The following is a 15,918-nucleotide window of genomic DNA, read 5'->3' on the forward strand; positions in this document are numbered from 1 at the left end:
TTTAGGATTTATGGAACCATCATCAATTTCATTTTTTTTTATACGGACTTATTTTTATTGCATTTTTTGGAAGCTCTTCATCTCCTGGCTAAAATCCAGTATCATATGTATACTTGTACATACATACAATACTGTACATTAAGAACATATTTTTTCAGAAGCAGTTTAGGTTAACTCAACCAAATATTTGGAAGTGTCTTTTTTTAGATTCTGTTGAATGTTCCGCAGTTGGTAAATTTACATGCTTAAATTATTGAACTACTGACCTGAACTATTTGAACTTATTTTATTAAAAAAATATTAAAAAGTTTATTCAAAGTCATGTGGTAACCCCTACTTAACATTTTCCTCTTTTGTCAAGTATTTTTATGATGATTTTTTTGTTTTCTGATAAGAACCGCACAGCCTCATACAGCGTTTTTTTAGAAGATCAAGAGATTTCAAAAAATGTTTTTTTAATTTTTAAAATTTTAAAAAGATAATTTTTATGGAGCAAAAAACGAATTTCCGAGAATCCGAAATGCACACAAAAACTAATTGGCAAATTTCTAATTTTACTGGATATTTTCGAGACCGACTAGTTTACATTACTTAATATTTTTCCGCATATTTCCATAACCAGTCGGTCATTATAATTTATAGAAAATACATATGTGAATGGCCCTATATGAAAAAAAATTAAATAATGCAACTCTGAAACACTAAACAAAGAATATTTAATATGTAAACACCGAAAATTCTGTAACCAAACAAGACTGGCAGACAATTTTGACCAAACAAATTGCATTTTACAAAAAGCCTCTGCTGTATTTGTATTATGTTATGTTATGTCAATCTACAAATCCGGCTTAATGTTTCTGGTGCATTTACCATCAACATGTTTTATGAAGAGCCGATTTTCTTGAATCATAACAGGCTGTATAGCTATGCATTTTTTGCATAAACTTCCAGTAAACTCTGATTACAGTAAACTGCCTTTTTTTACGGTTTTTTTCGTCAGGTACCATGTGACATTAACTAATGAACATGTAAAATATAAAGTAGTGGATAAACTTTAAAAAGATAACGCCAAAACATGCTCAATTTGCTACGGTGCATTCAGGGCGTTGTTCGTGACCCACCGGTGGGACACACAAAAATGGATTGCTAAAGAATTTTTTGGGAGTTGGGAGTCATTAAAATTTTTAAGTCACTGAACATGTATTTATCCCCGAAAGTTCTAGCTCCCACTTAATTGTACATAGTTAATGAAATAGATGCATGAACTCACCTCTATAATATGCTTCTTCAATATTTACTACTCGGATCGAACCTAACAGTTTCTATTGATACCTGGCTGTATGAACGTGATTTAGTCTCTAATTTCTTGACCAATTAAGGGTAAAATCCAGACGAACCTTAAAACACCCCATTGCTTAACCGAAAAGAGAACATGTTTACATTGTACAGTAAGCGATTCTAGTTTGTCAGCATCAAAGTTTAAGACAAACGCCGGGTCCAGATTAATGCCAGGGCTTGGGAAAGTTCCTGGAAATTCGTCAGGCAATAGTTTATCTCGTGTATCTTAGTCTTGCCGAATTTACTTGCAAGAACTTTTTGAGTTTCACATCTTTTATTAACTAAAGTTGGAATATTCGCTAAAAAACCAAACGGAGCACTTTCGGTGTAATCGAAATTGTTGAGTGAATTAAAATTGTTCTTTAACTCACGGCTGCAACAAAAACCGTCAAAATGGCGAATCACGACTGGTCAACTGCGAAATGGCGTCAAACGAAGCCGACAAAGGCCGCCTAAAATTTATTAATGCATCATGCACGATGGTTTAAACCGTATTGAATTTGCATACGCCAATAAATAACATTTCAAACAAATTTAACTGTTTAATAATGCGGCAACAATAAAATGTATAAAACTAAATTGTTATTTGGTCCATTGCGTCTATGTTCGGCTGGAGCGTATGGGCTATTAATTATTTCAACCAATCTGTATGCACCGGGTTTACGTGGATTTTGCAAACTTTCCGATCATATATATTTTCCTACACAACGTTTTATTGAATTTGTTATATAAATGTAAAATAAATTGGAAACGGCAATTTCCGAAATTTTAAAGCGAAGTGTCAACCGGTTTATATGGACAAATTGAGTGGAATTCGAGTTCGATTGCATGGAAAACTGTAAACTTTGAATTATTGAGTTTGACTCGAATATTTCGATATTGAAACTGCGAAGGTTAAGGTTGGATTTTTTACAAATCTGCTATTGCATTTTCATAAGAAACCAGCAAATTTCCATAAGTACTCCGATTTCCTCTCGGATTTCCAGTACAAAAATCCAAATGCACGAAAACTTAGACCACTGGGTTAAATACAATTAACGAGCACCTGCATCCACCTGGAAAAATCGGGACCCTCCTTACCAATAAAACTCGAAAACCGGACTGGAAAGCTGCATCCAGCAATTTATTTCCTTTAAGTGACAAATTGAAGCTCTTGATAGTAGGCCGTTCAAAATCAACCAGGTCCGATCTGAATCATATTTAAATCTGTTCAGTTCGCAGTTAGCAGATGTTGTCCTACTAATTTGTTAATGTTTACTTCCTAATAACGTGCGAAATTTACCTTTTATTTATTCAAAAAGAAAGCTGTACCATGGTAGCCATCGATAAATTCGCGCTACAATGAGGTAAAGCGCATTATTTTACTAGCACGGTAATAAATCTCGTAATACCATAAATCTCAATATCTTTATCGTTAAGAAATGGTGGAGAGGCTTTTTGCATTTCGAACAGTAAAGTCGCTACTTTACTCCCTCTGTAGAAAGGCTGAAGTGATCATTAATTCCCAAAAGAGGAAAAAAGTTGCTCCTTCCGACGTAATCATTTATTTATATAATGAAAGGAAGCGTTAATAAAACGATATCTCTTTATTAGATTGGAATTGAATCTAAAATAATTCTCAAGTGCAAAATCTGAGATTTTTTTACTCTATATTGCGAAAGTCCGGGTTGTACCAAACAGGAAAGAAAAGAAAAAAACAGTCAACGTCTACTTATGAAAAGCATTGTTAAGTTGCAATTGCCAGTGGCTGGCTAAGCCCTTAATTTAAATAATTACTCCACTGACTTATAACTGTAAAGATAAAACTACAAAAGCCGAAATTTTTTATTCCGTTACGGTCGTACCAAGTTGAATTAGAAACATGTTTATTGGTAAAAACTTACCCAACGAACCTCTGCTTCTGAAGAATAAATTTTAATTCCAAGCTATGCCACTGGTTTAAGCAATATTTTAAGTATTAAAGTATAGTCATACAATTATGGTTCAAATGCCGGTTCACCTAAATCCTACTGGTGCTTGAACTAACTTACAAGAATAATAGTGTTGCCGCCAAAAGTTAAATTAAATTGATAGCAGTGCTTCTTGCGGCGGGTCAGGCACCGGTCGGGTCAAAAATACTTCAGAAATTAAGCAGTAAAATGTTGCACGTGTTTTACATCTTTTACTTCATAGATAAACTAAATGAGAATTAATTTACCCATATTTCTTAATTCACGTTAAAATTCTTGTCTTAAAGCCCATTAAACGGTTGGATTAAGCACGTAGCACGGTATCGGCTAGCCGCCCGCATTGACCTCACGTCTTTTAAACGAGCGCTGCGAGTTTTCGCAAGACGGCAAATGCTTTTCAATTGCAGCTATTAGCTGGAATCTCGGTTAACAGCCGTCATGTGACGTCGCCTGCGCTAGCACACAGCATGTATTTTTACAGCGGTTACTTTTATGTTCATGTTTATTTGCAGGTTTGGTTATTTGGAGGTCTGGAGTTTGTTGTCTTATAGCAAAACGTACACATGTGGTATTAGCTTTGGTTAAATAACTTCCTAGCCATTGCCTCCACTGCTTTAGATGAACCGACTTTTAAATCACGATGTGCGTTTAGATGTACTAAGGGTGCGATCTTGATTTTCGGAATATAGATTAAAAAGATTTAGATTTTGTAGTTAAGCCAATGCGAAACGTGTCACTTTTCCGCACTTTTTAGGAAAGTAGCTCTCATTTTTTATAGGCAAAGCAATATGCCGAATTCTATTCAGGAATCAAATAACTCTCAAATATTAAATTCTATTGTGAGATGAATATAACTTTCCCACTTCAAAGCCTGAATAGTGTGTATTCCTCCGTCTTAATTAGTAAGACTTCTGAAGTTCCCCCTAAGCGAAACTACCCCCACGAGCAAGCTCTAAAAGAGAAACATTCATCCATCGTGCTCTATCTCAATGAAGACTCTAAACGTGCTTTCTGCTACAATTTATGTTGTTCATCCTGCAATAACAACAAAAATCATTGTATAACGATTCTAATTAAGACAAAAACAAGGGGACTGAACAAGAGTGAATTTACGTAATTGTCCTCTATTTAACGAGAAAGATGATTCATTAGCGACGTTTTTAATTAGAATAAACTTATTGGAGGTACCTGGCAAAGAAAGGACACAGAGGGATTGATTGCAATTAAAGGAATATTTTGTTTATCTATTGTTTGTTTATGCGGCTGTTTTAACGTTCGTTTGAATAAATCAAAACAGAATTTCCGAAAATACAAACGATAATGGTGACATTTTAAAGCTCTGTTTTTTTTTTCAGGAAAATGGATCAGTTGCTGCTAAAAATCGTCCTTATCACTTTGCTAAATATATCAGGTATGTACTCTTTTATTATACTACAAATTTGGTTGTAATATGCAAGCAAAAAGGGCTCAAGTTTCTTCATTTTGCACCCCTGCTGAATTCGTTAAAGGGCTTTTAAGTGAAACCCGCTGATTGCTTCTGGTATTAACGAATGCTAATATATCATTTTACTTTCCTCGAATTTGAGGAGGAGACCGTTCGAGGGCGACACGAATTAATTCAGTCGAGCTGGCAGTGATTGTATTTCTTTGAGGCCTTCATATGGTCGTTGGAAGCAAGTTCTAATTGATAAATATTAATAGCGGTTTTGGTGGCATTTTCTTTTACTTGCTAGTTCTTACTTGAAAGTTTATGGTCTGCACACCTCTGCTTTTACCGGATCAATAATAATCAATATTCTTAATAATGCATTAAGGACGACGCATTCCAGCGTTTTATAAAAAAATTTTTGGAAACTACTTCTTACATTTCGGCCTTTTCAACCTGCTGCGCCAGTACGTCCCTGGCTTCGTAGGTTTTGTTGTCGAGTCAAAGAAAACTTTCACAGCACTCAGCACATATTAAACCAGTGGCGAATCACAGCTTTTTCAATGCGGGAATTTTCCAAATGTTCCGCTTGGATTCCGTTCGAATCGGTGTCGTATCAGATCTCACACAGCTTTCTCAAATTTTCGAAATTTTTAGTGACAAATTATAGTTTTTTGCGTGCAGGAATGGCTTTGAATTCCGTATGGTCCGCTGATTTGTTTAAAGCGATTTAAGAAATATGAAATTTTGTTCTTTTGATAATTCAGCATGCCAGCGGTGTTCTTTCATAGTTGTTCCTTATTCAGGGAGGTTTGTCGATGCTCTTCTTTGTGCTTGAGCTGAAAGGAGGCGCGCCCCTGTTTTTACTCTACTTAAAGGCAAAACATTTTTGTTGTAAAGAACTTACATAGCACTCACTGTTTTCTAATTAACTCCCCGACATCGACTTCCTGCACTTTTCCATGAAACTGGAGCGCCCCATATCACATTTCCACGGCGCTTGAACGTTTTCCAGCCTTTACCCGCAAAACAAATTTCCAAAAACAGTTATTCTCTCTTTGTTTAGGTTACGAGGAGATTAAAATTGTAAACTTCAGGCGTTGTTTATGAATAATAGAGCAACACACCGCCTAAGATAATCTCAATTTCCTGTTTATAGCGCGATATCCATGTAATGGAATATAAATTGTCGAGTAGTGCTGGAATAGAAATCAAACAGAATCAAACTATTAGTGCAATCCTCCAATTGTGGTCCGTCAAAATGGCCTCAAGTGGAAAGGAAACTCGCTCAAACATCTATTTAGAATTAAATCAGCGAACAACTCGGTTTAAACCCCCATGGCGACGCTCCTCACAGTAATCGGGCTATATAAATTGCTGTCTGTCTCCCTTTGGCGTCCCTCAAAGGTTTCGGCCCTTCTTCGCGACTGACTTGCGATTTGTTTACTTGTTTACTTGTTTACGAATATTTGACCCATGGGACACTATTTACGCTTTAATTCGACGCTCCTGACATGTTCCAGGACGGGTTTCGGTATAATTTAACGAGATCTGCCTGGATGGGGTAAGGTATTCGAAGTGACAGCAGCTTCGTAAATACGACATGTAATGGAATATTCCATTTCATTGGTCGTGTGTTTTATTTTGGATCGCAAATGGCGAAATCGGTAATGAGATTTTGTCTATATCAGATCTGGATACTTTGGCTTCGGCGCGATCCTGGAGATTAGTCCGTGAAAGATCTCGAGGTTTAAATTGGGTAAAGATGGGGAGTCAAAGCTAAATAGCGATTTCGAGTTGAAACGAGAAACTGTGGCCGTGCAACCCAATCAAGGGTTTTAGGTTCGCGCCGGATTAACAATGAAAAAGTGCAATAATTCAGTATCCAATCTCCTTTAGACTACCAAAAACTATTAAGCTGTGCACTATGTGCCGACTCTGTAGGGTCCCTTTGTAATTCATATCTCCCATTCAGTGCGTTTTAATATAATACATTGCCATGGCTGCTCGTAAATTCCAATAAACTCGGTCAAATCAGTGCAATAACCACTTGTTAATCGATTGCTAATGCAAAATGTCTGTGACATTATTTTATGCTAATTTCATTGCTCCTATAACCAAACATTCATTACCTATTTTAATGTATTTGCCATAGGGATTTTAATAGAGTTTCCGCAGAAGCTAGGGCTCTATTTAGTTTTTGATAATTACAAATTCGGGTCTAGTTCCGTACACTAGGAAAATTTATAGCTCAGCTGCTATGCCGCCTAATGGTAAACGGTTGTTTTGCGAACTTATAATGGCAAAACCGCACTCTCCAAACGGGTTTAAATTTCACGATACCTGTCATGTTTGGCTGTCCAAACCTATCATGGTCATTGCAGTGTAGCCATGAATTCAAATTAATCCGGGTATGGTTACTTCTGTGGCCTGTGGGTACCTACGTAACCAAGGAAATTGCAGTAATGAAGGGGCCTGCACCGCCCTTATGGCATGCTGCATATTCGGTTTTGTTGCATATACATTTTTTTCCAACTGCATGTTATACTATATGCACAGACATTCAGGTCATGCCACAGGAAATATTGCAACTAAAGTATTTAATATTTTTATTTTTTTGCGTTGTATAAATGTACATTCAAAAATTATTTTCCTTTTATACGGGGGACTGTAAATAAGTGAAGAATATCAAAGTTATGTGTTTTAATTGAAACGCCCAACATATTAGTACCGTTTTGGATTCCTTGAGGGAAATAAACGTAAGTTTGATTAAGGTTTACCTACATTAAACTTTAAAGATTCTCAAATGATTGAGATTTTGTAAAAATGTAATGCAAATTTAAAAGCTCTGTTTTAAAAAAGGTTTGAACTGGGGTAAGCTGAAATTCACACCAAACCTCAGATATGAGGCATATTTCATGCTACAGCCACGAAAATTTAGATGCCTTATACAGGGTGTCTAAAAACTAAGTTAAAAAATGTATTTACTTTGAACAGTATTCACTTGCTTAATTTAAATGGAACGCCTTATATTTGATTATTTGGAGTAACAGACAGAGATATTACCAATCGAAAATGATCCTACTTTCCTATACCTAAAAGTACAAGTTTTCTTCGAAATTTAACATTAAAAAAAGCAGAAAATCTTATTACTTTTTGTATCAGTTGCCGTGGTTACATCTAAAATGCCAACATAAAAAGTCATTTATTGTTTCGAATAATTTTTTATTTTTGATATTTTCAATACCATTTGCGTAACTTACAAGACAAATTTCATATTTAATCAAGTCTAAGAACAAGTAAAAAATGATCAGTATGTTAATATTGTAGAGGTAATCTTGGCAATTGATACAAAAAGTTATGAATTTTCCTACTGTTTGCATACCGATTATCCATCTATTGCCAGTAAATTAAAGTTCATTTTCTGATTATTTCTTGTTTAATGTAAATGAAATCCTGTATTTAATATTTCCTGCAGATGTCAAATTTAATTATTTATCGATTAATACTAAAGAAAGAAAGGGCGTATCAAAAGAACGACTTAAAGAAATTTACATATATACTTTAAAATGCTTCCCTAGTTCTATTTTTCAATTTCCTCTGGTGTTGTTAGTGGAATATCCTAAACGATTCCTTTCATGTAGCCCCATAAGAAGAAATCTGACGAAATTAAGTCCGGTGATCTTGCTAACCAGTTTTAAGGACCGCCTCTTCCAATCCATCTATTACGGAAATTCGTATTGAGAAATTCTCGAAGCTCACGATGGAAATGTGGAGGAGCACCGTCCATTTGAAATCACATAGATCTCCTTATATTTAATGGAACGGCTTCCAACAAAATTGCTAAATTGTTGGTTTAAAACCTGATCAAATGATCTTCCATTTGAGCGATGTTCAAAAATGTAGGGACTAATAACATTTCTTCCCATAATTCCACCCCGAAAAATTGCGGACCATCTCTGTTGCTTATTTATCACTCTAATTTGGTCAGGATTGTTGTTCGAACGATAATAACAATCATGTCTATTCGCTAAAGCAGTATTATGAAATGTGCATTCATCTCTAAATAGCACTGAATCAAAAAAATGTTCATTTTCCGCTGCTTGATCCATCATCCACATACAAAACCTAATTCTTTTTTGAAAATCAGTTCCATAAAGTTCTTGGCATAGTTGTATTTTATATGGATGTTACTTATATTTTCAAAGTTTTCTTGATACACTCGACTGACCTATGTTGGTATTTTGAATCTCGGTTAAGAAATCTCAGTTTGGCTAACATAAGGATTTTTCGATGACAACATCAAGTACATAAAATTCATTTTCATCTGCATTTGCTACTGTTTTTGAATTTTTCAAAAATCTCTAAAACTAAAACTGTCCGTTATGTACTGTGGACCCCAACAAGATACTCGAAAGCCCTCGAGACAAGTGAACAATTTTCCTATCAACACATGACGAATTATCACTAATAGAGATTAAAGACTCGAAACGAAGCTACGTGGTACTCCAGTTGATAATAGACTTGTACTTTGATTTCAATCAAAATTATGTACGTATAGTGCATTGCATTTCTTGGGGAAATTGTAATTGACGCACTGCACACTACTGTTGGGATCTTAATTAAAACTGTCCCTAAAGATTAAGTACAAAATGAATTATTCACAATTGACGGAATAGCCATCTTAATCGTCTTATTACGCCCCAAGAAACAGAGCGAGGTGGAATGATAGTGCCCTTGGGACCAAAAAGTGAAAAAACTAACGTCTATTGGTCTGTAAATAAATGCCTCTACGTGCCCTTAGGACTAAGGCGATCGTAGACATAAAGGACGGACACTAAAGCCATGAAATCGACCCTTTTAACTGTTATGTCGGAAACATCTCACAAGTGGATAAATTATTAGCACCCTGAGTGAATTCTTAAAATTGTCCTGCAAACAATATTCTACAAGAACAAATTAAAAGTATTGCCAATACTATAGAATTATTCTAAACTCTGAAGAGCAACGTTCTCCACATTTCCATTCGATTTACCTCCCAGATCATCCGATTTGAGTCCTTTAGATTTATTTTTTTGTGAGGCCACTTGAAGTGACTAGTTTATAAAACAGCAGTTCAAAATGTAGAAGACCTAAGAAAGAGGGCATTTGAATTCTGTGCCGTTATTAACTATACACTAAGAATATTCAAAATTATGTAATTTCGTCTTTACATGAGAAAGCAAGATACATTAATAAGGAAATCTGTGACCTATATCGATAGGAAAATAATCTATAAAAATATGCCTAGTTAAATGCTGTTTTTTAGGTCTGCGCCACTGATGTTGGGCCCGTCTCCGCGTTCCTGACGATACACCACTGAGTATTTACATTTTTTAGAACAAATTTTGGACAGCAAGACTGCTTCCAAAAATTATTACGCAAAATAAATACGTATAAACGATTTTATTGGAAATTTACAACGACACATCGAATTTTCCTGTAAGTGTAGTATTGTAACAATTTGTTATGGTAGCCCACCAACCCCAAAAAATTATTCTTTAAAAATCATCTTAAAGCAAACTTTTATGTTTGTACCATATTTATTGAAATGTGCCTGCAGGTTCCAAAATGTTTCTTCTTGTTTCTGCAACAAGAAGCAAATGTGCAATTGTGTTGCGTGTCTCCATTCGAAGCGGCAAACATCAAAGAACAAACTGGAACTTAAAGAAATAAATAAAAGTTACGACTTATTGTTGCCGTGATGGAGACGCTTATTCCCCCTGGCACTGCTGTTCCGTCTTTACGTTTCGTAAATCGTCCTTGGTTAAGTTTTTTCAGTGGATGCAGAGTTTCTAAAACTCAGCTCAAATGTTACTAATTTTGGTTACGAGGGCCGTTTGATAAGTCAGTGACTTTTTGAATTTCCTGCTTAATAATTTTAAATGTAATACTACTCCTGTCAACTGTCATCTGTTAGTAGATTACTGTCAAATTTTCAGCAAGCTACGTCATTTAGTTTGTGCTTAACAGCCATTGAAAGCAGACGACCTCGCGAATGTCGACGAAAATGGAAAAAATCGTGTGCAGATCGAGCATTATTTTTTACGTAAAAAAACCATCACCCAAACCAAGGAAAGGCATGATAAATACTATGGGGACTCTGCACCATCAATTTCAATGGTTAAGAAATGGCTTACTGAGTTTCGTTGTGGTTGTACTAGCACAAGTGACGCAGAACGTTAAGGTCGTCCTAAAGAGGTTCTCAAGCCAAAAATTGTCGATAAAATCCATGGAACGGTATTGAATGATCGGAGAATGAAAGTGCGTAAGGTGGCTGAGGCTGTAGGCATCTCAAATGAGCGTGTACATCACATTTTACATGAATATTTGGATATGAAAAAGATATCCGAACAATGGGTGCCGCAATTGCTTACACTCGACCAATCGCGCTCCCGTGTGACCATTTCAAAAGAGTGTTTAACGATGTTCAGTCGCAATTCGAACGAGTTTTTGCGCCGTTTCGTAACCGTTGACGAAACGTGGATCCATCACAACACACCAGAGATCAAGGATTAATCGAAACAATGGGTTTCTCCAGGTGAACGTGCACTAAAGAAGTCCAAGATGGGTCTGTCGAATAACAAGGTGATGGCCACAGTTTTTTGGGATGCACGTAGTGCCATTCGCATCGATCACCTTGAAAAGGATAAAAGGATCACTTGTGAATATTATTCAGAGCTTTTGGACAGATTCGATATTGAATCGAAACAAAAACGACCGCATTTGGCGAAAAAAGAGTGCCGTTCCATCAAGATAATGCACGGTGCACACGTGTGTAGTCGCCATGGCAAAAATCCATAAATTAGGCTACGAACTGCTACCCTACCCAGCATATTCTCCAGATTTAGCCCCCTGCGACTATCTGTCCTGTTTCCAAACCTAAAGAAATGACTGGGCTGTAAGAGATTTGAGTCGAATGAAGAGGACATCATTGAAACAAATGCCTATTTTGAGGACCTTGATAAAACCTATTATTTGAAGAAGATAAAAAAATTGGAAAAACGCTGGACTAAATGTATCGAGCTAAAAGGAAACTCTGTTGAGAAATAAAACATTTTTTGGCCGAAAAAAATATCTTTCATTCAAAAAGTCACTGACTTATCAAACGGCCTTCGTACTTTGAGGTAGAGACACAAACTTCCTCTGCCTCACGTTTCTTAATTTTGAAACAAACGGCAACATTTGGCAACAAAAACTCCTTCATTGAATGAGCACCGTTAGGAATTAGAACAGCAATTTGCATTTATTTGGTCAGATGTGTACCAAGTGGCACAAAATGGATTTTTCAGCAAAAATATTGCTGATTCAAAGAGAACCCTCGCTTCCACAGGATTCGCATCATAAGTATCATAAGCATAGCTACGGTTCAACGTGTGGATCTGATTATTTGGCACTCTAATAACTGATTCTATTTTTTATAACCATCTTTCTTGAAAATTATTGCTGAATCTCGAAGGTTGCTTTAACAGATAACTGTTGGTTCCAACAGGATGACGCACTCGCACATAATGGACTCAATGGACATAAGGTACATAATGAACGTAACACACATAAGTGTTGTGCAGGGATAGCCACATATTACAGAGACTTTTTGTAACATGACTAGATACCCACTAGGATATCACACCATACGTTGTTGGCCTGCCCACTCTCTGGATTGGACCCTATTAGATTTTTTCTTTAGGGCTACATCAAAAACTTTGTTATGTTTTTAAGCAAGAAAATCAACACCAACAGTTTCGCCCCTGGCCTTATCCATTCCCGTCTTAATTGCAAACTTCTCCAGTCAGAGAATTACGAAATAACATTTAGAATAAGTACTTAGAGGGATTATTTCTGAAGATGATCCAGTTGCAAGCACCCTTTAAAATGCACTCTCGTCCAATCGCAAATCTTTTCCGGCTCAAAATGTATTCAAGAAAGTTCCAAGTAAGTGGAAGAGCTTTACTGCGGCGAAATATAATAATGCAGCAGCAGAAATATGGCTCCGGAGCGGTTTCATAATTGGGTAAGATTTTACAACTTTACGGCAAAATTATCTGGATTTAATGCTTCGACGATCTCGGGATGGCTTTTTGGGTTTTCCAGCTATTGTAATCGTTATTAAGTTGGCTGTTTTAAGGCAGGAATTTCTAATGCGAAAAAATTCAGCCCTTTGACGGATGACTTTTCAGGGCTACCTTGCTAGCTTTAGAGGCCCAATTATTAATGTCCTTTCAACTTTAACTGCGAGTTCCGGAGTTGAAACGCAGCCTGGATATTGGAAGCCAGCTCAGTGTCAAGGCTAACAGCGCATTAAAAATTTGGCCCTAAATCTGGAACTTCGAGAAAATCCATTAAGATGTCATCTCAACCGCATTACTTCTTTTCGGTGAAATAAAGCCCTTGTTTAATGACATTCGCAGATCTAAGACAAAGCCGCGAAAAAAGCTAGAAAAAAACCCAAGTTCTGTTTAATTGCAGGATAATTTCTCGAAATAAATGCGATAATTACCCTCACTTTAGTTGGGAAATGATAAAACCCAGGGAATATCTCAGGGCTTAATGGTACCTGTCGCTGGCCGTAAAAAGCCGCGATCGTCAAAACAAAAATGTTGGAACGAAGCGATAAAATCCACCACTGGCACGAATCTGGTCCGTTCGGCTAATCGCGAGACGGTTTAATTTTCGCTCGAGTAAACGCTTTGTTTTCCTCCTGAAGGCAAAGGCTAAACCAAGAGGATTTCGATATTGATGATCGATAATATTAATAATAATAAACTTAATAAATAAATCCGTAATCGTCGCAGTGAGAAATAAATCCTGTATTGCAAAGCCGAACCACGAATTCAATAAGGGTTAACGAAGCATAAACCTTCAGAGCGCGTTGTTGGTAGCAAGAAGACGAAACCAAAAAATGTTCTATAGCGGCTTAGAGCTAAATCGCTCTTTCCCGAAAAGAGACATAATCCCGCCTCTGATTATCGCGCCCTCCTTTATTGCTTCTTCGCGAGTGAATAAATTATTCACCTAACCGTTGCTGATTGTCTGCTGGGTTAATGAATGGGTTTATTTTTGAAATGGTTTAACTGTTCTCGGATCATCGAAGCCGATTTTAAATTAATCGCATCCTTGTTTGATCGCTAAGCTGAGGAAGTTTGTTCAAACTGGAGGAATTCATTCACAGCTTAAACACAGTTTTTGGAGGCAGTAAAAAGGAGATTATTTTTCCCCAAAACAAGGAAAAAAAAGACGAGGAAAAAAGAACGAGAAAGTCAAAGAACAAGTAGAGAAAACATCCTCAGTAGATACCCCCAGATCTCAGCTGAAGTCTGGTAGATTCATTTGGTCCATAGAGAGTCACTTGTGGCATCTGAGTCATGAACAACCGCGCTTTTTCAGTCAGTACTAGAGCTTTGGGTCTACCGCATCTCTTTAGTTTAGGTCAGCTATTTGGAACGTTTTCTCATTCAAAAATTATATCTTAGTTGAAGTCTATTGAATTGTTCAGTGAGTGGTGGAATCTTAACTAGGGTTTATTAAATTTCCCCTATTATTTATGCGACCTCATCGTCAGTTGTGAGATCATAGATTGGTGTGACCTGACCTGAGTTCAACTGCTGCGCTTCTTTAGTTATTTGTAAGATTTGAGCTTAAATCAGTTGATGCTCTAAACTGTGTTCTCTTGTTCTTCTGATCCTCTCTGATAACCTCTCCTTAGCAATCTCTTTCTGACAGTCGAACCAGTCTGATTCAGATCCCTCAAATAAATCCGTTTTCGATTGTGAAACTTTCTGTTTTTTTTTTACAAGTCTCAATGATTTTTCAAATTCGCAGACCCCAAATGCACAATTTCATGTAAGAGTCAGCAAGAAAACATAAGAGTCATACTACTCTAAATTGTGAAAACATGTAGGTTCTTTGAGAAATTAAGTACGATACTGATTTTCCTCAAGCTAACACTATACAGGGTGTCCATTTAACAGATCCTCAGACTCCTATGAGCTTATTTATAATTTCATTAAAAATTCAAGTATGGAGATATATATGAGGATAATGAGGGCAAATTTTAAAATTACTGACGACCCTACAGGGTGTCCCAAAAGTACAGAGTGTCATGAAGTGTCATTTTTCTGAATGGGACCATTTGCATTTTTGTCACGTGATAGAATCTTCTTTTGATCCTGTGTTAGTTCCTAGTTTTTTTTTACCCTAGATTACCCCAAAGCTGTGTAGTTTTAAAGGAAATTTTAGACATTTACGATACCTCATAAAAAATTAATATAGTGTTTAGCTTAAGTTAGATTTTAATGATTTTAGGATGGATTCTCATGTAAGATCCTCTTAGCAGGCACGAATACTCATTTAGCCAAAAATACATACAGAGTGTTCGCGAAAACAACTTTAATTTTCATCGTTTCAATTTCAATTTTCTTGATTTTTTTCATAGAGTATGGTATGTTTTTTTTATAACATAAGAGGAAAGAATTTTTTTTTTCATATGCTCCAAAAGAGGTAAAAATTCCTTCGGCACGACATATGTATATTAGGTTCACCTGCTATGCGCACCTGCAAGAATTGATTTTACAGGTCCTCTGTCCAAAAATGTATATATTTTTTTATCACTTTTTTCACATATTGACACTACCTAAACACACAAATACAAAAAACAATGTTTTGGTCATTTACTTCCATTATATGCTTTATTTTGTGGCTTTCTATACACAATTTCATTCTCTATCAATCTGTAATAATCAATTGCGACGAGTAGAATGACCGCAAAACCGATTTGTTTGAAAATTTTCATTTTGTGGCTTTATTACTTATTTTATATTCATTGCACCTACTTCTGCGTAAACGCTAAAAACCCAAACTTAAGCTGATTTTCTCAGAAAATAAATTTTATATTAAATTAAAGAAAACTCAATGGAAGGACAAGTGAAAATATCACGGATGGGTTCCTGCTGAAGTTTTGAATGTTAAAAATGTTAGATATTTTGTATCTAATATTTTCAGTGTGCTATAAACTTTCGAAGTTTCTGTGGATTAGAAGATGTTAGAAAATATTTTGTATCTAACATTTTCAGTATATTAGAAAATTCTAAAATTTTTGTATCAGAAAATGTTAGATATATTGTATATAACAATTCCTTTCATTGTAGATGATGCAAAATATGTTTTAGC

General features: G+C 35.9%; 1 protein-coding gene across 3 annotated transcripts in view; it reads left to right on the forward strand.

The window, feature by feature from the left end:
* Positions 1-15,918, forward strand: part of Cad87A (cadherin-87A) — an 85,200-nt gene that overhangs the window by 40,461 nt on the left and 28,821 nt on the right. For all 3 annotated transcript variants that reach the window (XR_010752823.1, XM_066403254.1, XM_066403253.1), the window contains exon 2: positions 4,643-4,698. Coding sequence is in view for 2 of the 3 variants with exons in the window: in XM_066403253.1 (XP_066259350.1) it covers positions 4,643-4,698 (56 nt within the window). In the remaining variant the exon portion in view is untranslated. The remainder of the gene's footprint in view (positions 1-4,642; positions 4,699-15,918) is intronic.

The sequence above is a fragment of the Euwallacea similis genome, chromosome 28 (genome assembly GCF_039881205.1).
Source record: "Euwallacea similis isolate ESF13 chromosome 28, ESF131.1, whole genome shotgun sequence".
Lineage (NCBI taxonomy): Eukaryota > Metazoa > Arthropoda > Insecta > Coleoptera > Curculionidae > Euwallacea > Euwallacea similis.